Source organism: Salvelinus alpinus, chromosome 4 (assembly GCF_045679555.1).
Source record: "Salvelinus alpinus chromosome 4, SLU_Salpinus.1, whole genome shotgun sequence".
Classification (NCBI taxonomy): Eukaryota; Metazoa; Chordata; class Actinopteri; order Salmoniformes; family Salmonidae; genus Salvelinus; species Salvelinus alpinus.
This window is the reverse complement of record NC_092089.1, coordinates 84,679,385-84,702,471: the sequence shown is the minus strand read 5'-3', so window position 1 is coordinate 84,702,471 and position 23,087 is coordinate 84,679,385. Positions and strand designations below refer to the sequence as shown.

The 23,087-nt window shown below is 43.7% G+C and overlaps 1 protein-coding gene across 3 annotated transcripts; it reads right to left on the bottom strand.

Annotated features, from left to right (window-relative positions):
• Positions 1–73: 73 nt before the first annotated feature.
• Positions 74–22,191, bottom strand: ganabb (glucosidase II alpha subunit b). Of its 3 annotated transcripts, none has more exons than XM_071399332.1 (22): positions 21,928–22,191; positions 20,779–20,880; positions 19,023–19,131; positions 18,753–18,880; positions 16,251–16,430; positions 11,856–11,925; positions 11,538–11,601; positions 11,225–11,321; positions 10,803–10,983; positions 10,496–10,649; positions 10,121–10,356; positions 8,552–8,678; positions 8,377–8,456; positions 4,530–4,670; positions 4,165–4,363; positions 3,631–3,939; positions 3,422–3,498; positions 3,237–3,311; positions 2,966–3,079; positions 2,740–2,852; positions 2,545–2,645; positions 74–1,612 (listed from the first exon to the last, which is right to left on the bottom strand). In XM_071399332.1, the coding sequence occupies exons 1-22, from the start codon at positions 21,945–21,947 to the stop codon at positions 1,503–1,505; spliced, it is 2,787 nt and encodes a 928-aa protein (XP_071255433.1). In that variant the 5' UTR covers positions 21,948–22,191; the 3' UTR covers positions 74–1,502. The 3 variants fall into 3 exon arrangements, with proteins under 3 accessions (XP_071255433.1, XP_071255434.1, XP_071255435.1); XM_071399333.1 differs by lacking the exon at positions 21,928–22,191 and adding an exon at positions 21,568–21,830; XM_071399334.1 differs by lacking the exon at positions 21,928–22,191 and adding an exon at positions 21,030–21,049.
• Positions 22,192–23,087: the final 896 nt, after the last annotated feature.

Below are 23,087 nucleotides of genomic sequence, written 5' to 3'. Positions count from 1 at the left end.
ACACACATTGCAAAGAAAAGCTTTGGGTTAACATATCTTTGGTACAGTAAGAACAAAACAAGGACTCATTAGATTGGGAATATAGTTATTTTATTACCATCCCCATCTACGTAAACCGTATTAATTCTTAATTAAAAACAATGCCCTCTCACATTTGGTCAGGTTTATTTTCACTTGGTCTGTCATCTTATCACACACAACTGGCCTCCTTGGTTCTCAGTTCCAACACTCATCCTGAGAATGCTGCAGTAAGTTTTTGAATTCAACCACAAAATAATGAAGAAAAACTCTTCAAAATGCTTGATTACCAACGACAGTAGGGAATACAACAACCCCTTCACGATGCTTTGACCAACCAGGACCGGTCGCTTGTCTCCAGAGAGCTCACTACATCTTAGTAAACATATCTTTCCTAAGTCACATTTAGACAATTAAAATCAACACTATAAAGAGCATATGACACTCTGAAGATAGTGGACCATGACCCTGTACCCCAACCCACAATCTAATCCCAATGCATGGCCCTAACTTATTAGGATGAGCATCCACAAAGTCAAGTGGTTTTAGAATAATTCCCAAATATGACCAAACTTAAAAAGCCAAATCCCCTCCATGCAGTAGTTCAGACCATACTTTTTGTCTTTTCTCCAGCACTTTAAAAAAAAATGGCATAATAATGACAGGTAAGCGTGCACATTCTTGTCAGAAACTAAATTAGGGGCAAAATAAGAAGGAATGACCAACCTTAAATTAGGAATATCAGAGATAAGACTCAATACACCTTATGGCAATTAGAGAGATGCACATGACATTTACAGATCTTGATCAGTGCAGCATTCATGATTGGTGGAGAGTTTCTAACCCCCCCTAATAAAACCTGAATAGAATGTGGCACATAAACTGAAAGCAAAAGGAGCTGTTTGGCTTTCCTGTCGATTTCTCTTCAGTAATTACAGGGGGAATATGTAATGGAATGAAAACATGAAAAATATAAGAATTTAAAGTCATAAGAGATGACCAGATATGGAATTAAACAGATACTAACTAAACTGTCTGAATGAGTGTCTTAATTTTGTCAGCAAACTTATTCAATGATCTTTTACATCTACAGCATACTTGATGGAAAACCTAAAATAATCATCCATCAGACTTGAACGTCTGAGTACTCCCAATACATTAACGACAATGATACCATGATTTGAATTCGAGAATTTTGCCCTAAATGCCGCTAACAAAGAACAATCTACCTAGTAACCAGTTCAGATCTACAGAACAAATCCCTGTCCACGTGTGTTTGTGTGCGCAAGCTTGTTATGAAAGTGTGTGTGTGTGAGAGAATAGTCCTGTATCACCTGTCCAGTCTGAGTACCACAGAGCAGTCGTTCCAATATCTTGCTTGGTGCGTTACGATTGCAACCCGTGTCCACTCAGTTCCTCCATCTCTCTCATCCTTTCCTGTTCAGTCGGGTTCAGCCCTCCCCCTCCATTTCTCATCTCCATGGTTACTGAAGCACCACAGTCCAGTCCACCCCTGCGTTGACGCCTGGCTTACGAAGGGTTAACACCGACATAGAGGCATCAAACTCAAACTCCAGCAGATTCTCCTTGCCATCTACAGAGAAAAAGACATCAGAACATAGCAATAACAGTCATTTATTGTATGACCTGCCATTATACCCACAGTGAAAGATACACAAAAAAATGACAGAACAAAAATATAAACAACAAGTGTTGGTCCCATGTTTCATGAGCTGAAATAAAAGATCCCATACATTTTCCATACGCACAAAAAATTTCAGTGCATTCATTTGTTTACATCCCTGTTAGTGAGCATTTCTCCTTGCCAAGATAATCCATCCACCTGGCAGGTATGGCATATCAAGAAGCTGATTAAACAGCATGATCATTACACAGGTGCACCTTGTGCTGGGGACAAAAAGGCCACTCAAATGTGCAGTTGTCACATAACACAATGCCACAGATATCTTAAGTTTTGAGGGAGCGTGCAATTGACATGCTGACAGCAGGAATGTCCACCAGAGCTGTTGCCAGATAGAGAAATGCACATTAATTTACCCATAAGCCACATTCGTCGTTTTAGAGAAATCTGCAGTATGTCATCCGTATGTATGTCAACCGCAGACTACGTGTAACCATGCCAGCCCAGGACCTCCACATCCGGCTTCTTCACCTGCAGGATCGTCTGAGATCTGCCAGCTGATGAAACTGAGGAGTATTTGTCTGTAATAAAGCCCTTTAGTGTGGAAAAACTAATTCTGGATTGGCTGGGCCTGGCTCCCCAGTCATGTGAAATCCATAGATAAAGCCTTTAATTTATTTATTTAAATTGACTGATTTCGTTATATGAACTGTAACTCAGTAAAATCGTTGAAATTGCTACATGTTGCGTTTATATTTTTGTTCAGTATAGTTTATTGCCAAACTGTTTCCGTCTCGATTGCCAACATTCAAACACAATGATTTACTGGCAAATTAATTTGGCACACTAATCCATAGTATGAATAAGACACTGGAAGAACTCACCAGGAGTCTTCAGAGTGGCCTTGCTGGGCTTACTGGCCCCCAATATGACAATCTTCTCAATCCAGGAGGGAGTGATAAACTGGGAACCAGGGGCCAGGTTACTGCAGGGAGAGAAAGGGAAATCGGAGTTAGACAAAAAGGAAGGAGAATAATAATGACTAAACAATTTGGAGAGAGAAAAATGATCTGACAGACCTGGAGGACAGGGCGTTATTGGCAAAGGAAAGTCTTCTGTGGATGAACTGTTTCCGTTTGTCAAAGTTCATGGTGTGGCCGTCATCTATGTAGAGCTCACCCTGGGCAAATCTCTGTAATGGACGTAAAAAAGGTCAAATCCCGAATCCCACTTCTCCTGCTTCAGAAATCCATCTAAAATGGGGAACATTTAGTGTATAAGTGACAATGTCTGTGTTTGTTTTACCTTGGGGCTGAGCGCAACGAATAAGGTGTAGGGGTCATGTTCCATGCAGGATGATGACCGTCGAACCCGGGCCTTCCTGGGAATAATTGAACCACCGCGCTGGAATACCGGAATCTGGTAACGAGACAAACAGGGAGTGTCTCTCCAAGCTTACACAATTCTCTCAACAGCACTTACAGGATGTAATCTTAACTGTATGTGACTGTTTAACTAAGCATGTAGCCCCCTGGTCATGACAGACTGGTTGTGAGTGTGTTGTAGAGTTTCTTACAGAGCTGATGGTGACAGGGATGTAGAGGTTCTGGGCTCCGTTGTGTTTCTGGAACGTGTGGACGTCAAACCAGACCTGAAGGACACAGAACAGAGCAGTTAGGCGAGGGTTTCAATTAGACGGCTGACATATAACCTACATAAGACATAGTGACAATGTTATGACAGTTCCTGAGATGGACTCGCCTCTCCTTTTCCAGGCAGGTAGGCAGTAACACCCCTGCCCCCCTCCTCAGTAACAGGGTGCACCAGCAGATCTCTCCCTGAAACAGCAGGATAGATGGAATGTGACTCAGTCATGGCATCAGTCATAACGGATGAGCAAAGACAGGAATATCTATTGACACGGAGTTATACTAGGGAATAACAGATAAATATAACATGATCTCACTCACCAAGCAGGAACTGGTCATCCATGGAGAATGTGGCCGTATCCTGAGGATACTCCACCCACAGAGGTCTCATGACAGGCTGGCCAGAGTAGTGGGCGTGGTAGAACAGCTGGTACCAGTAGGGCAGGAGGGCGTAACGCTGGCGGACAGCCTCCCTGATCAGAGCAGTGTTCTCTGGGCCAAACAGCCAGGGCTCCCTGCGTGGGGTGTCCAGATGGGCATGGGCCCGGAAGAAGGGTTGGTATGCCCCCGTCTGGTACCAACGCACCAGGAGCTCAGTACTGGGAGACTTGAAGAAACCACCCACATCAGCTACGAGGGGGAGAAACGAGGACAGGAGTGGTAGAATAACCAATAACCATTTACAATGTGGTGGGGTTTAAAGAAACAGGCAATGAATCATAATAAATGTAATGTAAACAAGCCGATAACGGCAACATAAAATTGTGCAAAATATTTCCGATGTATTAATTGCTTAGCTGTGACTTTTAGTGGAGAGGAAAATAGAGGTTCTCTCTAAGACTGAGTCAGACTCACCTCCACAGAAAGAAACACCAACCAGGCCCAGACTGAGACACATGGGGATGGAGATCTTCAGATGGTCCCACTCAGCAGTGTTATCACCTGTCCACACAGCACCGTAGCGCTGGGAGCCAGCGAAGAAGGCTCTGGTCAGGACAAACGGCCTCTCCACTCCCCCTGAACGCTCAATCAGACCCTCTGCTGTGGCCATTTGCTGAGGGAGAGAAGAGAGGGTGGTTACTGCAAGTTCAAGCAGCAAAACTCAAACATTCAAACAATCCAACAGTAATTTCTTCAAGAAAAAGTCTACCATTGCAATTGCAAGTCCCAGTTCTACTAGAGTGAAGATGAGCACATACAACACAGTCACACACACTCACCACATAGAGTCCGTAGAGGTTGTGGAGGTCACGGTGCTCCCAGTTCCCGTGCAGGGCATCTTTATGCATGGTGACCTCTGGTCCGTTAAACACTGACGGCTCGTTCATATCGTTCCATGTATACATGTTCTCCATGGATCCCTGAGATCAGATGGGGAAGAGATATTTCAGCAAAAGAATGACACAGGGAATGAGACGACATGGCAAAAGTCAAACCCGGGCAGAAGGGACTAGGGCTGTTGCGGTGACCACCCCACACTTCATGTAGGGCTGTTGCGGTGACCGTATTACCGCCACACCGGCGGTCACGAGTCAAATGCCACATGACCGTTTAGTCGAGTTAATTAGGCTTCTCCAAGCTCAGATGCTGCTGGTCATTAGTAGCCTACCAAACTTGCTAACTGCCTGGTATTCAGCACTCTATTGTCCCTCTAATCACTCTGACATCAATACAAATCTAATCAAACAATTCATGAGGGCCCATCAGCTCATGGTGCGCAATATTTCTACAGGCTATGCAATTGTGTGAAAAAACAGTTTTGGCCACTAATAAGAGGATCCCAACAGCTTTCTATAGGCTAGGCCTACTATATTTGTTTCTCAACTTTCCTCATATTAAGCACATTGCTTCTCTTTACAACAGGAGTATAGCCTACCTGGCTGGCATGAAAATGAAACTATTTAAGTACAGAAATGTAGTATTTCCCCTGTGCTCGTTTCAAGAGGTGCATGATAATGATCATTCTAAATCAAAACTAATGTCACACATAAATATTTTTTAGTATATGTAAAGACAAAACTAACTCAAGAAGTCTGATGGGTGACAATATTAGCTCATCACTTGTGAATGATGGCCAGTTTAAGGCAAGAAACAATGCCTTGTGACTTGTTCAAATCATAGTTCAACAGACATTTCTTCAACACCTCATGTAGCCTAGCCCATAGACCTATATGTTTTGATAAGGTTTGTATCACAACTATGAAGAAATAGCCTAATAGTTTATTAACATTTTAAGCTAAACATTCTGATCTGTTGTGTCAGCCTCATTGCATAATTATTTTGTTGTTGATGATGCTAGTGGTTGTATTAATTTGGGATCTATCGCATCCCACCACTGTCCCACACTGTTTGAAATATTTATTTCTCGCACAGAATAGGTCAACTTTTGTACTATGGGGGATAGTAGATTGACATAGGCTAGTTATTTTGCTGTTTGTTAGGCCTACTCATCTTGTTGGCTGACAAAAAGTAAATGAGGACAGTTCTTCCAATATCTTCAATATGCACCACAGAATTGGATAAGGACACGTGCAACTGCATCCCCGATGTGTCCGTCTTCACTTGCAGCCTATGAGAAAGACCTGATCACGTGATGGAGAGCCGTGTGAGTGAGATGAGAGGTGCTTCGGAGCAGGAAGCACTCAGGGAGAAGGGCTGCAAAAGGCATGGATTATTTTAGGGTGCAATATGGCCACACAAAGGGGATGCTGCCGGGAAATTCTAGGCATTATCAAGTGCTTCTCAAATTGTGAATGAGAGACTGACGAAGTGTGTAGAGGCTGTGTAAAAAACAAAGCAGAGCTCATGCCTTTCAAGCTACTTTTTTTCAAATCAGAGTCGCATCATATAGCTTTACAATGCATTTAAAATCAAAACATACAGCCCAACGTTTGGAGAACAAGTAAAGTTACATTGATAACTCTAAATTTAGCATATAGGAGTACCTATTTCTTTGTTAACTTCTTATGGTTGCAGGGGCAGTATTGAGTAGCTTGGATGAAAGGTGCACAGAGGTGCCCATAGTAAACTGCCTGCTCTTCAGTTCCAGTTGCTAATATATGCATATTATTATTCGTATTGGATAGAAAACACTCGGAAGTTTCTAAAACTGTTTGAATGATGTCTGTGAGTATAACAGAACTCATATGGCAGGCAAACACCTGAGAAGAAATCCAAACAGGAAGTGGGAATTCTGAGGTTGGTAGATTTTCAACACAGCCCCTATTGAACAAACAGTGGGATATGGATGAGTTTGCACTTCCTACGGCTTCCACTAGATGTCAACAGTCTGTAGAACCTTGTCTGATGCCTCTACTGCGAAGTGGGGCCGAAGGAGACAGGAAATAGTCAGGTCTACCACGACCTGGCCATGCGCGTTCACATGAGGGAGCTCTGTTCCATCGCATATGTGAAGTCAATGTAATTCTCCGGTTGGAACATTACTGAAGATTTATGCTAAAAACATTCTAAAGATTGATTCAATACATCGTTTGACATGTTTCTACTGTTACGGAACTTTGACATTTCGTCAGCTTTTAGTGAACGCGCTTTCTGACTTTGGATTTGTTTACCAAACACGCTAACAAAAATAGCTATTTGGACATAAATGATGGACATTACCGAACATTTCTTGTGGAAGTGGGAGTGCATTCCGACGAAGATCAGCAAAGGTAAGTGAAGATTTATAATGCTTTTTATGAGTTTTGTTGACTGCGCAATTTGGCGGTTAACTGTATGGCTTCCTTTTGTGGCTGAACGCTGTTCTCAGATTATTGAATATTGTGCTTTTGCCGTAAAGCTTTTTGAAATCTGACACAGCGGTTGCATTAAGAACAAGTGTATCTTTAATTCTATGTAAACATGTATCTTTCATCAAAGTTTATGATGAGTATTTATGTTATTTGACGTGGCTCTCTACAATTTCTCCGGATATTTTGGAGGCATTTCTGAGCATGGCGCCAATGTAAACTGAGGTTTTTGGATATAAATATGAACTTTATCGAACAAAACATATATGTATTGTGTAACATGAAGTCCTATGAGTGTCATCTGATGAAGATCATCAATGGTTAGTGATTCATTTTATCTCTATTTCTGCTTTTTGTGACTCCTGTCTTTGGCTGGGAAAATGACTGTTTTTCTGTGATTTTGCGGTGACCTAACAATCGTTTGTGGTGCTTTTGCTGTAAAGCCTATTTGAAATCGGACACTTTGGTGGGATTAACAACAAGATTACCTTTAAAATGGTATAAAATACATGTATGTTTGAGGAATTTTAATTATGAGATTTGTTTGAATTTGGCGCCCTGCACTTTCACTGGCTGTTGTCATATCATCCCGTTAACGGGATTGCAGCCATAAGAAGTTAACCGCCTGACACAAAATCCGCATCTGCGCATTCCCTCATATAATAACCTTTATTTTATTCAGCTTTGTTCAATTGTATTTTTCATACTATAAAATAATGACACGGAACTCTAAGCAAATCTTGCCTGCTAAATGTGTAGCCCACAGCCATATGTCAACTCCGAGTATGCTACTCTGTTCTTCTGAAATAGACAACATTTTCTTCATATCATATTTCTTTAGACCCGCCTAAAATAAAGAATGGATTTATTGTGAAGGTGTAGGCTATATTACATGGATTTATTGTGAAGGTGTAGGCTATATTACATGGATCTATTGTGAAGGTGTAGGCTATATTACATGGATTTATTGTGAAGGTGTAGGCTATATTACATGGATTTATTGTGAAGGTGTAGGCTATATTACATGGATTTATTGTGAAGGTGTAGGCTATATTACATGGATTTATTGTGAAGGTGTAGGCTATATTACATGGATTTATTGTGAAGGTGTAGGCTATATTACATGGACTTATTAGACTTTTAAAATGTAAATGTTCCAAAAGGTCTGCATCAGTGACTTGTAAGCTGTGTGTGGAAGCCAGGAGATGCTAAATGTGTTTGTTAATTAACAGTCAATTACCGTGAGACTGACAGTTATTTGCTTGACAATCAACGGCTGACGAAATTCCGTAACCGCCACAGCCTAAAACGGACTTACCTCATACTGATCGTAGGCAAACATACTGGCCCACCAAGCTCTCATCTCAGGGTTGGTAAAGTCTGGGTAACCAGAATTACCTAGAGTAGAAAAGGGAAAGATTAGAGAGAGATGTTGAGTAACTGCAATGTGTTCTTCTTTGATTGTGGGTCAGACTAATTTCCCAGTCTCTTACCAGGCCAGCACCAGCCCTCGTAGTCTCCACCATCTTTGTTTTTGACGTAGAAGCCTTTGGAGCGGATCTCATTGTGGATCTTGTAGCTGCTGTCCACCTTGATGTGGGGGTCCACAATGGTCACCATCTAATGGTAGAGGGGGATAATGAGGGAGAAGGAAAAAAACAGCAAAATTGAGATTAGATGACTTGTCAACCTGTCTCAGAACCTTTGGCTTTTATCATTCTTCAACCATTTAAACCAGTGGTCACCAACCTTTTCTGAGTCAAGATCACCGAGTCAAAATGCATGCCGAGATATACCTCAGATTTTTTTTATTAACACGACTTTAAAAAAATGTAAGCCTATGCAACATTAATCAATTAAAAACAGTCCTGTAGCAATGAGGTTTGTGCAGTAAGCTATAGGCCCAATACATTATCACTGCATACTGGCTTTGCTTGAATTGCCCTGCCAATGCATTGTTGTTCAAGACATGTTTTAAAATTATATTTCAAAATTTGAGGTAGGCTATATGATCCCACCGGTAATAGATCCATTGTTGTATTACTTGTGAGGCACAGCTAAGTGAGCATACATTTAAATAATTTGCTCTACTGGGCTGATGGCGCCTGCATCTGATGGTCCGTCTCAGCGGAAGGAGAGAGCAGCAGACCGAGTGTCCGTCTCTCAACATCCCTCCGCTCTCCCTTTCCTCCACTGACAAAAAGGGACATCGTCTTACAGCTGATGGTGAAACTCGAGTCGCACCGCATTATTTCCGCCTCATCCATAAATTCATGTTGTTACTCCTATAAACAGAGAAAGTGAAATATTCCTCGATATTAAAAAAGACCCAAGCTGCTAATATTAACAACAAGGCAAGCCTATAAATACACTTTCCTACTCATTCATTACTGCTGCAATGCTTGTAGCGCTGAGTAGAAATAGGAAGAACTATCATTTTATGGCTTATAAATAAGTGTTGAATACAAAGTGTTGAATACAAAGTGTTGAATACAAAGTGTTGAATACAAAGTGTTGAATACAAAGTGTTGAATACAAAGTGTTGAATACAAAGTGTTGAATACAAAGTGTTGAATACAAAGTGTTGAATACAAAGTGTTGAATACAAAGTGTTGACAGTGCTGAGTAAGAACTTAAACATGAACTCACTCAAAAACAGCAGCTCTTTGCTGTATTCATTGACAGTGTCTTTCTAGTCAAGGTTTAAAAAGTTTTGAACTCACAGTATCAACTTTACCATAGCTTTATTTTATGCCTGCTACGTTACTGCAGACTCAGTCATCTGAGCAATCTGATTGGCCAGGAATGGCATAGCGCACTTGATTTCCTCTCCAGGCCCACCGGGAAGGTAAAGCTTGTACCGTAAGACCGATGAAATGGCAACAGTTTGCCTACCCGGCCCGCAGGGCAGCTGTATTGGCTGCCCCTACCACCAACAGAAATGTTTGGCGATCGACTAGAAATGCCTTGGAGGTGGACAAGTCAATCACTATCAACTGGTTTGGTAACCACCGATTTAAACAGTTGAGTGCCAATAAGACAGAACCCAGAAATGTGCTCACCTTGCGTCTCTTGTCTATCAGGCCCTGCAGCATGTCTTTGGGCTGGGGGAACTTGTGAGGGTCCCAGGTGAAGTAGCGCTTGCCGTCCGTGTGCTCTATGTCCAGCCAGATAAAGTCGTAGGGGATGTCATGCTCATCGAAGCCCTGGTCCACAGCCGCCACATCTTCCTGGTCATTGTAGTTCCAGCGGCACTGGTGGTAGGCCAGTGCAGACAGGGGAGGGAAGGCCTGGGTACCTGGAGCAGTGTGTGAGGGTGATATGAGGGAAGTAGCAAGATCTGCGACACTAACCTCCACAGGGACTTAGAAAATAGACTGGTGAACTGGCAAAGTGGACAGGGAATATGAACTGGGTTTCGGTAGTAGGAGTCTGACCTGTGAGTGACGCGTACTGGGAGAAGACATCAGTGGGAGTGGGTCCCAGCATGATGAAGACGTCGATGATGCCGCTCTCTGAGATCCAACGCACGTCTGTCTGTGGCGTCTCACTGGAGCCCTGAACATAGTCCAGCATCTGGCCAAACACAGTCTATACAACCAGAGAGAACCAGAGTAGGGGTAAGAGGGTGTGTTTGGTTTGTCTCTGACTGTACCCTTCAATGTCTATACACAGGGTGGTTGAGAGGTGTCTCACTGGGAACCGTGGAGAAAAGGATTTACTGACTGTGTGTGTGTGTGTTACCTTGCCAGCGGTGTTGGAGCTGATGTCCACCCAGGTCTCAGCAGCATTGAGCCAGAAGATGCCCATGGTGCGCTGTGCATTGTGGGACAGCATGACAGGGATGGCACCGTACAGGGCCATGGGGTTGAACAGCTCATACTGGAACACGTCTAGGTTAAACAACCGGTATGGATCCCCTCCACTGGAAAACACATACGCATATATTATTGTATAAGTCATATAGTCTAATTTCACCTTATTTAAAAATCTTCAACCTACAACGTTGAAAACAAAAGAAAATGCATAAACAAACAGAACTAATTAGGATGTCCTGCACCGTCAGAAAATACATACGGTGGAAAGCCATGTGAAAACATGTAGTAGTCTTAATTAACTACGGTCTCAATTAACCAATATAACGGGCCAATGTCAGTATCACTCACTCAGTGGTTTTGAGTTTAAGACTGTCTGCGTGTTCCGGGATGCCGTAGACGTGCTCTACCCCTGGCAGAGAGAAGTCCAGACTAATGGAGGAAGGGCCTGCGGGAGAAAACAGCCAACCAGGACACACTACATTCAAAACCCATTCAGCACTGGTCACTGTTCCTAAAGCAAGTCATAAAACTCATCCAATCAGAAAATAATATCTCCAGGAGATGAGGACCCAGGATCAGAATACCAAGTATTTGATTGCAAGCCTCCTCTTTCACCTCTCCATTTATCTGAAACAACAGGTCCACAGAGAAGTATCCGTACCATTGGGTTTGTTGTCTGTGTGCGACTTGAACGTCTCCTCCCACATTCCATCCTCGTTTGCAGTCTAGGAAGGAACAAAAGAACCAACGTGGAGACCGATGGAAAGAGCGGAAGAGGAGCATTGTGGTGGAGAGAAAGAGAAAATGGGAAAAGCAACGAAAAGGGGGTTAATTTGAGTTTCAGTCCGTTGGCAAGGGCAGTAAGCAGTGCTACAAAACCTTTAACTGCATCTCTCGTTCAGTTTACTGATTCTAATCAAAAGCCTGGGGGCAACCCTGGTTCTAGTGTTACTTCTCTCTTCATCCCTCCCCCACACACCTCTCCTTCTGCCGGTTCGTTGGCAGCATCACTTTCTTCTTTCTTCTCAGCTCCTTCTGGGTCTACCTGACTGTGGGAGAGAGAAACGTCCCCAAAAGACACAACTTCCTGACAACTGAGTAATTAAAAATCTAAATTAGGTACAGGAAGCACACAGGGAAGAGGGAACACACACCAGAGCACCAAGTCTGGGTCCAAAAGGCTCCTAACAGCTTCTTCCCCCCCAAGCCATAAGTCTGCTGAAAAATTTATAAAAATGGCCACCCAGAATATTTACATTGACCCCCCCTTTCTTTTTACACTGCTGCTACTTACTGTTTATTATCTATGCATAGTCACTCTACCTCTCCTACATGTACAAATTACCACAATTAACCTGTACCCCCACACATTAACTCAGTACCCCCTGTATATAGCCTCATTATTGTTATTTTATTGTGTTAAATAGTTTAACTATTTCTTTAACAGAAGTGTTAGTTAAGGGCTTGTAAGTAAGCATTTCACACCACGGTCTACACCAGATGTATTTGGTGCATGTGACAAATACAATTTGAAATAAGGAAAATCATGATGACCCCACACACACAGCCTTCTCACTAGTATCAAAATAGAGCTGGTGTCAAACTACTTAACCCTCTTGGGGTTAACCCTCTTTAGCTGAACACCCCAAGGGACTAACCCCCAAGTGACAACCAGTACCCTGCCTTACACACAGACCTCCTCCGAGAACACACACTACCCCAGTGGAAGCACACACTGACTGGAACAAACAAGCCTTGAGGAGATTGTTGTCTACTCAGTGCTATGGGATTAGACTAGGCAGCCACTACATACAGTGCCTTTGGAAAATATTCAGACCCCTTTTTCCACATCTTGTTACGTTACAGCCTTATTCTAAAATTGATTTAATCCCCCCCCCCCCCCTCATCAAATCAGCACACAATACCCCATAATGACAAAGACCAACTGGTTTTTAGATTTGGTTGCTATTTCATAAAAATAATTGCTGAAGTAAACTCAGCAAAAAATTAAATGTCCACTCACTGTCGACTGCGTTTATTTTCAGCAAACTTAACATGTGTAAATATTTGTATGAACATAAGATTCAACAACTGAGACAAAATGAACAAGTTCCACAGACATGTGAAAAACAGAAATGGAATACTGTGTCCCTGAACAAAGGGGGCGAGTCAAAATCGAAAGTAAACGTCAGTATCTGGTGTGGCAACCAGTTGCATTAAGTACTGCAGTGCATCTCCTCCTTGTGGACTGCACCAGATTTTCCAGTTCTTGCTGAGATATGTTACCCCACACTTCCACCAAGGTACCTGCAAATTCCCAGACATTTCTGGGGGGGGGGGGGGGCTAGCCCTCACCCTCCGATCCAACAGGTCCCAGATGTGAGCAATAGGATTAAGATCCGGGCTCGTCACTGGCCATGGCAGAACATTGACATTCCTGTCTTGCAGGAAATCACGCACAGAACGAGCAGTATGACTGGTGGCATTGTCATGCTGGAGGGACATGTCAAGATGAGCCTGCAGGAAGGGTACCACATGAGGGAGGAGGTCTTCCCTGTAACGCACAGCGTTGAGATTGCCTGCAATGACAACAAGCTCAGTTCGATGATGCTGTGACACCGCCCCAGAACATGACGGACCCTCCACCTCCAAAAATCGATTCCGCTCCAGAGTACAGGCCTCGGTGTAACGCTCATTCCTTTGACAATAAACGCGAATCCGACCATCACCCCTGGTGAGACAAAACCGCGACTCGTCAGTGAAGAGCACTTTCTGCCACTCCTGTCCAGCGACGTTGGGTTTGTGCCCATAGGCGACGTTGTTGCCTGTGATGTCTGGTGAGGACCTACCATACAACAGGCCTACAAGCCCGCAGTCCAGCCCCTCTCAGCCTATTGCGGACAGTCTGAGCACTGATGTAGGGATTGTGCATTCTTGGTGTAACTCGGGCAGTTGTTTTACCATCCTGTACCTGTCCGGCAGGTGTGATGTTCAGATGTACAGATCCTGTACAGGTGTTGTTACACATGGTCTGCCACTGCGAGGATGATCAGCTGTCCGTCCTGTCTCCCTGTAGCGCCGTCTTAGGCATCTCACAGTACGGACATTTCAATTTATTGCCCTGGCCACATCTGCAGTCCTCATGCCTCCTTGCAACATGCCTAAGGCACATTCACGCAGATGAGCAGGGACCCTGGGCATATTTCTTTTGGTGTTTTTCAGAGTCAGTAGAAAGGCCTCTTTTGTGTCCTACGTTTTCATAACCGTGACCCTAATTGCCTACCGTCTGTAAGCTGTTAGTGTCTTAACGACCATTCCACAGGTGCATGTTCATTAATTGTTTATGGTTCATTGAACAAGCATGGGAAACCGTGTTTAAACCCTTTACAATGAAGATCTTTTAAGTTATTTTGATTTTTACCAATTATCTTTGAAAGACAGGGTCCTGAAAAAGGGACGTTTCTTTTTTTGCTGAATTTACATTTACATAAGTATTCAGACCCTTTACGCAGTACTTTGCGGAAGTACCTTTGGCGATTACAGCCTCGAGTATGACGTTACAAGCTTGGCACACCTGGATTTAGGGAGTTTCTCCTATTCTTCTCTGCAGAACCTCTCACTTTCTGCCAGGTTGGATGGGGAGCGTTGCAGCAGCTATTTTCAAGTCTCTCCAGAGATGTTCGATCGGGTTCAAGTCCGGGCACTGGCTGGGCCACACTAGGACATTCAGAGACTTGTCCCGAAGTCACTCCTGTGTTGTCTTGGCTGTGTGCTTAGGGTTGTTGTCCTGTTGTAAGGTGAACCTTCACCCCAGTCTGTGGTCCTGAGCGCTCTGTAGCAGATTTATCAAGGATCGCTCTGTACTTTGCTCTGTTCATCTTTGCCTCGATCCTGACTGGTCTCCCAGTCCCTGCCACTGAAAACCATCCCCACAGCAGGATGCTGCCACCACCATGCTTCACTGTAATGATGGTGCCAGGTTTCCTCCAGATGTGACGCTTGGCATTCAGGCCAAAGAGTTCAATCTTGTTTCTCATGGTCAGAGTTTTTAAGTGCCTTTTGGCAAACGCCATGCAGGCTGTCATGTGCCTTGTTACTGAGGAGTAGCTTCCGTCTGGCCACTCTACCATAAAGGCCTGATTGGTGGAGTGCTGCAGAGATGGTTGTCCTTCTGGAAGTTTCTCCCATCTCCACAGAGGAACTCTGGAGCTCTGTCAGAGAGACCATCGGGTTGTTGGTCACCTCCCTGACCAAGGCCCTTCTCCCCCGATTGCTCAGTTCAGCCAGCTCTAGGAAGTGTCTTGGTGGTTCCAAACTTCTTCCATTTAAGAATGACGGACACCACTGTGTTCTTTGGGACCTTCAAAACTGCAAAAAAAAAATGGTACCCTTCCCCAGATGTGTGCCTCGACACAATCCTGTCTCGGAGCTCTACGTACAATTCCTTCGACCTCATGGCATTATTTTTGCTCTGACATGCACTGTCAACTGTGGGACCTTACATAGACAAGTGTGTGTCTTCCAAATCATGTCCAATCAATTGAATTTACCACAGGTGGACTCCAATCAAGTTGTAGAAACATCAAGGATGATGAATGGAAACAGAAGGCACCGGAGCTCAATTTCGAGTCTCATAGCAAAGGGTCTGAATACTTACATAAATGGGATATTTCAGTTTTCTATACATTTGCAAACATTCATAAAACCTGTTCACGCTTTGGCATTATGGGGTATTGTGTGTAGATTCAAATCCTCAATCTATTTCATCCATTTTAGAATAAGGCTGTAGCGTAACAAAACATGGATAAAGTCAAGGGGTCTGAAAACTTTCCAAAGGCACTGTATAACATGACTGTTGGGTCAACAGTGTGGTGAAATGGCTGTATCCTGAAGATGTTTGAAGTCAAAAGAGAAGTATGGGAGGAAAAAGGCTTGTGAACATCTCCTCTGAAGACAGGTAGAGAGCTTAGAACTGGTTTACATGCCTAGACAGGAAATGATTTAAGAAAAAGCTACCAAGCCAAGTCACCACATCCATGAGCCATTTGGGCATGTCATTTTTGGAGGTCTATCTAAACTTTTACACTCGACTCCATACTCAGCACAGACAAATACAAACCTACAAAGCTGAAGGAATTTACCTAGAGAATACCCACTTGATATTTTCCCACGCGCTATATACTTTGTTTTTTTATCTTATAGGAGATGCTGAGACATTGAACAGAACAGGAGAGAATGGAGGAAAATGATTTAATGGATTAACAGAATACCAAGCAGTGAAAAAGCAAGAAAAACAAAGAAACATGTATACTGTGAGAACATAAATACAAACTTGCATTGTGGCGGGATATGTGGGCGTATTGCTGTCACTTACGTATCCTTGCGGATCCGGAGGTGCTCGAAGGCCAGCAGACCACGGGAGTTAAGTGACAGAAGAACCTCCCGTCCCTCCATGATGTCCAATCGGAACGGTTTAGCACTGACGATCAGCCACTGAGAGTCTGCCCCCAAAGACAGAACCACCCCATTCTCATCCTGCGACAGGAGAGACAGACTGAGGAAGGAGAGAGATGTGAGAGAAAATGGGTGGAATCAATACACAAATCATTTAGAGATTACATTATTCTGTGCCATCTTGTCTCCGCTGTCTATTCATACAGATGCATTCTCTCTTGGTGCTGGTGGCTATAACATTATCAACAAATCTACACCCCTTCCTGAAAGCCAGGTCATTCATCTACTGCATGCCCTCAGGTAGTGTTTCACTGCATCCTCCACTAGCCTACACTAACTATATTTCATTTGAACTCCCTTGCTGGTCTCTGTCCTAACCAATTCATTAATTCTCCCCATTTCTCCTCAAGGGTTTTTACATGACATGTTCTACTCTGCTTTAGCCACCATTTCCTGTATTCCTGACACCGAGTTGGCTCGAGAACATTTCTCCTCCATATCCATTCCTCTGGCAGTTACACACGCCCCTTTAAAACAATTCAGAGTCCAAGATAACGCTGAAGAAAACCAAAGGTTAGATCTATCTGGGCTCATTCAGATGAGAAATCAGGCCTGGGCCAAAGCATGGCAAACTGACTCTGTAGTGGACGGGCAATCTTTCAGACAATTGAGAAACCCATGTACTATCTTGATTAAGAAGCTAAATCAAGCTACTTTTTAAGCTCCATCTCTGCTGGTGACTCTTCCAATTTTGGAAAACAGGAAATGCACTAAAGCGTACAAATTCCTCCTCTTCCCTGCCTATGCACATTGTCTGACTCAGGCAGAATAACTGCGAAGAATGGAAGAAGTGCTTTTAATCATCATTTTGTGCTTTTAATCATCATTTTATCTCAGCAGGCTTTAAGCGGTGGTTTAATTGACTCTGGCCAGTCAATCGACTGCTCTTCCCTCTGCCAGGCTCTAGCTGACTCAACGGTTAATCCGTCAACTTCTAGTGAATCTTTGTTTTCATTTCAACAATTTACTATCGGTGATGTGCTAGATGCCTTGCTTAAGATATGTAAAATCCACTGGGGCTGAGATGCTTGATCCATTTTTACTTCAGCTCTCCGCCCCCCTGATTGCTGAATCATTAACCCATATTTTTTACCTGGATGATTGTATCTGGTACTATCCCCAAGGTTTGGAAGGCAGCCCATGTACTCCCCTTTCACAAAGGTGGATATAAATGTGGTTAACTATGGATAAAAGGAAATATTGTGCAGCCCTCTTCATTGACCTGTCAAAGGCTTTCAATACTGTTGATCACTCACTACTAATTTGGAGGCTTTCCTCAAATTGTCCTAGACCAGGTTGCATGTAACTGGTTTAAAAGTTACTTGACATAAAGAACTCAATGTGTATCTACTGATGATGTTAAATCAGGTTTCCTGGATACTACGAAAGGTGTCCCGCAAGGGTCGATTCTAGGTACTTTTACGGTTTACATTAAGAATATCGACTGGTCCGTAAAAAACTAACCTGCACTTGTATGCCGATGATACTGTTGTGTATGCTATTGACCCCATGGTTGACCAGGCTGCCTTCATTGCATTACGATCATATTGATTGTGTCCCTGCTTACAAATATCTGGGCATTTGGATAGATAAAGCTGTATTTTAAAAAGCATATTGATGAGTTAGTTCAGAAGCTGAGAATAAAAATGGGCTTCTTCTATAGAAATAGGTCCTGCCTCTCGTTAAATAGTAGAAAGCAGATTATTCAGTCGATGTTCCTATCGGTCCTAGACTATGGCGACATCTATATGAACGCAGCTGCCACTTCATTAAAGCCGTTAGATGCAGTTTATCATAGCGCACTGCGCTTGACTACGGGTGACAATTTAAGTGCTCATCACTGCACTCTCTACCAGAAAGTTGGTTGGCCCTCTGATGTCACGTAGGTTGATACATTGCTTTTTTCATTTATTAAGCCCTTTTACAAGAAGTCCCACTGTACCTAACATCTTTACAACATTTTAGAGAACACACCAGTTCACAGCGACGGTTAACTCTGGAAACTCCTTTGGTCTCTACTGAGTTAACTAAAAGCTGATTTACCTTTCTTGCACCTTATTTGTGGAACAGTCTTCAAAATGTTCTTAAATGGGATGTTTTGGTGCCTCTAGGGCAATTCAGACGGCTGATTGAGGACCTTGTCATTGATGAATGTGTGGTTTTTTATGACCATGTTGTTCTTTCCACTTGCATTTATAGTGATGTATGCATGTTCTGTAATTCAGTGCTCATCTGTAAAAGAGACCTTGGTCTCAGTATGGCTCCCTGATAAAATAAAGATAAAATAATTAAAAATAAAATCCACATGGCTCAGTGTCACCCATCACCCACCCACTACTGCAGATGGCTCTCTGAGACTTACGGCTCTGTAGGAGGGTCGTTGATGAGCACGTCGGGGACCTCAAAGCGAGGCTTCAGTGGCTTCAACTCATTTATCTTCACCCTGGTCATGTTGCCCTGGAGACGATAGAGCTCCAGCAGCAGACGCACCTGCGGGGGGAGAGGGAGGGGTAAAAAAAATAAAAACATGAGACCAGATCCCATAGGGGTTTCAAGCACACCTGTTAATACATGTATGGACATATAATAACATCATATTACATCTGTCGATTAAAGTGCGAGTGTAACAGACCTTGTTGTTGTCATTGATGAGCTGCAGTGTGAGTTTGGTGTTGGTGAGCTCCAGGGTCTCCAGCAGGGCTCTGTACGGGGACTGGCCAGGCTTCAACGCTCGCTGACGCCTGAGTGCACAAACACAAACCCTGATAAACATGTTCTATTTGCATGTAGAAGTACATATTGTGAACATTCTGGATCATAAGTGAGGATAGACTTGTTGTGGGCTTACGCATTACCGTCAGTCACATACTGAACTAAAATATTAAAAAACGCAACATGCAACAATTTCTAAGATTTTACTGAGTTACAGTTCATAAGGAAATCAGCCAACTGAAATAAATTACACCCTAATCTATGGATGTCACATGACTGGGAATTCACATATGCATCTGTTGGTCACAGATACCTTAAAAAAGGAAGGCGCCAAGATTTTTTTTTATAACTCAGTATCTGATGTGACCACCATTTGCTCATGCAGCGTGACATCTCCTTCGCATAGAGTTGATCAGGCTGTTGATTGTGGCATGTTGCCCCACTCCTCTTCAATGGCTGTGCGAAGTTGCTGGATATCGGTGGGAACTGCAACACGCTATTATACGCGTCGATCCAGAGCATACCAAACACACTTAAATGGGTTACATGTCTGGTGAGTGAATATGCAAGCCATGGAAGAACTGGGACATTTTCAGCCTCCAGGAATTGTGTACAGATCCTTGCGACATGGGGCTGTGCATTTGCATGCTGAAACATTTGGTGACGGCAGCCGATGAATGGCATGACAATGGGCCTCTGGATCTCGTCACGGTATCTCTGTGCATTCAAATTGCCATCGATACAATGCAATCGTGTTCATTGTCCATAGCTTATTTCTGGCCATAACCCCACAACCACGGTGCACTCTTCATAACGTTGACATCAGCAAATTGCTCGCTCACACAAAGTCATACACTCTGTCGGCCATCAGTCCAGTACAGTTGAAACTGGGATTAATCTGCATAGAGCACACTATTCCAGCGTGCCAGTTGCCATCAAAGGTGAGCATTTTCCCACGAAGTCGGTTATGACGCCGCACTGCAGTCAGGTTAAGACCCTGCTTGAAGATGAAGCATGAAGATGAGCTTCCCTGAGACGATTTCTGACAATTTGTGCGGAAATTCTTTGGTTGTGCAAACCCACAGTTTTATCAGCTTTCCAGGTGCCTGGTCTCAGAAGATCCCGCAGGTGAAGAAGACAGATGTAGATGTCCTGGGCAGGCGTGGCTAGACGTGGTCCGCAGTTGTGAGACCAGTTGGACGTACTGGAAAATTCTCTAACATGACATTGGAGGCAGCTTATGGTAGAGAAATTAACATTCAATTCTCTGGCAACAGTTCTGGTGGCCATTCCTGCAGTCAGCATGCCAAGTGTACATACCCTCAACTTGAGACATCTGTGGCATTGTATTGTTTGACAAAACTGAACATTTTAGTGGCCCTTTATTGTCTCCAGCACAAGGTGTACCTGTGTAATGACCATGCTGTTTAATCAGCTTCTTGATATGCCCCACCTGTCAGGTGTATTGGTTATCTTGGCAAAGGAGAAATGCTCACAAATTTGTATTAGAGAAATACGTTTGCGCATATGGAACCTTTTATTTCAGCTCATGAAACATGGGACCAACACTTTAGATGTGTTTATATTTTTGTTCAGTATAAATACGTAGTCTACTTTCATTAATTGTGTTTCATCAAGGTGCTAAGTGGTGTAGCTGTGTATGATCCAGGACTTACTTGCAGAAGGCACTCTGGTCACAGGTTTTGAAGTTTCCCCGGTCCACTGCCCAGGTCCCACTGAGGAAGACAGACTGCCACAACACTAACAGAGGCCCCATCCTGAGAGGGCAGAAGAGAGAAACAGGAAATGGAAAGCAAAGGTTAAGAGGAGAATGAAATACTACATACATTATGCCATTGTTTACCAACCCTGGTCCTCGAGTACCCCCAACAGTACACATTTTTGTTGTAGCCCTGAACAAACACACCTCATTCAGCTCATTAAGGGCTTGATGATTAGTTGGCAAGTTGAATCAGGTGTGCTTGTCCATGGTTAAAATACAAATGTGTACTGTTGGGGCTACTCGAGGACCAGGGTTAAGAAACACTGCATTAAGTTCTGCAAAGTTAGTGATAGATAATGATGCTGACAAGTCAAATGCCTAGACCGGTGTTAAACGTCGCTTCTCGAGTATCCCCAACAGTACATATTTATGCTGTGGCTCCAGACAATCATAACTGATTATATTTGTCAACTAATCATCAAGCGCTTGAATCATGCGTTTTTGTCCGGGGCTACAACAAAAGTGTGCTGTTGTTGGTACTCAAGGACCGGAGTTGGGAAAATACTGGCCTAGACGGTGAAATGCATGTGGGAATTTACACTACAATGGACTTTAACCTAGTTATGCATCCTCAAAGGTTGATACAATTGCCACTTGCTGATAGGCTGCTGCGGTTTCCAAATCATGTTGATTATTAAGCTCATCTAAACGTGTATAATGAATCATTAACGCTAGAACTTACCTAGCCAAAACCATAACCCAACTTGCTAAATCCTCGTCGTAATACAACTAGGACACGCACGTGTTATGACACTTAACCGATCGAGTTAGTTATACGTATGTAGAAAATTATATAATTAGAGATTTTGAAATGTTAACTTAGCTGCATAGAGGGCTCTCAAGCCGCTAACTTAATTCAATTCAAGGGGGATCGAGATTCTTCCTATGACTGCTACTAACTAGAGACAGTAAAAAGATACCCGAGAGTGGACTGGTCGAGATATGGCGAGCGAAAGTCCCTGGATCACCATACATGCGAAATATTTCTCGAAATCAATAGCTAGCTAAATGCATATTTAACCGCCGAATTGATTTGTCTTACCTTACTATGAAGGCGGCCATCTTGGTTTAGTTCCAACCTTGGCCCAGCCCCGTTTCACATTGAACTAACAAAGACCGCGGAGAAAAAGCTGAGTGAGTTTTTGGAGTCTTTAAATATGTAGGACCTCATTCGATATTGGTGGATTCTGTTCAATATTTATAATTATCATAGGCAATTAGATTAGAAACTATTTTAGTCTTCTGGAATGTGTCCACGCGGTTTATCTCGCTCCTTGACTACAGCTCAGCATTTAACACCATAGTACCCTCCAAACTCGTCATCAAGCTCGAGACCCTGGGCCTCGACCCCGCCCTGTGCAACTGGGTCCTGGACTTCCTGACGGGCCGCCCCCAGGTGGTGAGGGTAGGTAACAACATCTCCACCCCGCTGATCCTCAACACTGGGGCCCCACAAGGGTGCGTTCTGAGCCCTCTCCTGTACTCCCTGTTCACCCACGACTGCGTGGTCATGCACGCCTCCAACTCAATCATCAAGTTTGCGGACGACACTACAGTGGTAGGCTTGATTACCAACAACGACGAGACGGCCTACAGGGAGGAGGTGAGGGCCCTCGGAGTGTGGTGTCAGGAAAATAACCTCACACTCAACGTCAACAAAACAAAGGAGATGATTGTGGACTTCAGGAAACAGCAGAGGGAGCTCCCCCCTATCCACATCGACGGGTCAGTAGTGGAGAAGGTGGAAAGTTTTAAGTTCCTCGGTGTACACATCACGGACAAACTGAATTGGTCCACCCACACAGACAGCGTTGTGAAGAAGGCGCAGCAGCGCCTCTTCAACCTCAGGAGGCTGAAGAAATTCGGCTTGTCACCAAAAGCACTCACAAACTTCTACAGATGCACAATCGAGAGCATCCTGTCGGGCTGTATCACCGCCTGGTACAGCAACTGCTCCGCACACAACCGTAAGGCTCTCCAGAGGGTAGTGAGGTCGGCAGAACGCATCACCCGGGGCAAACTACCTGCCCTCCAGGACACCTACACCACCCGATGTCACAGGAAGGCCATAAAGATCATCAAGGACAACAACCACCCAAGCCACTACCTGTTCACCCCGCTATCATCCAGAAGGCGAGGTCAGTACAGGTGCATCCAAGCAGGGACCGAGAGACTGAAAAACAGCTTCTATCTCAAGGCCAT

Excerpts from the sequence above, each read along its gene's own strand:
- ganabb (XM_071399332.1), bottom strand. The coding sequence starts at position 21,947 with ATGGCCGCCTTCATAGTAAG. Across the intron at positions 8,679-10,120 it reads TGATAGACAAGAGACGCAAG|ATGGTGACCATTGTGGACCC; the intron begins GTGAGCACATTT and ends CTCTACCATTAG. Across the intron at positions 3,499-3,630 it reads GGATGACCAGTTCCTGCTTG|GGAGAGATCTGCTGGTGCAC; the intron begins GTGAGTGAGATC and ends CTGCTGTTTCAG.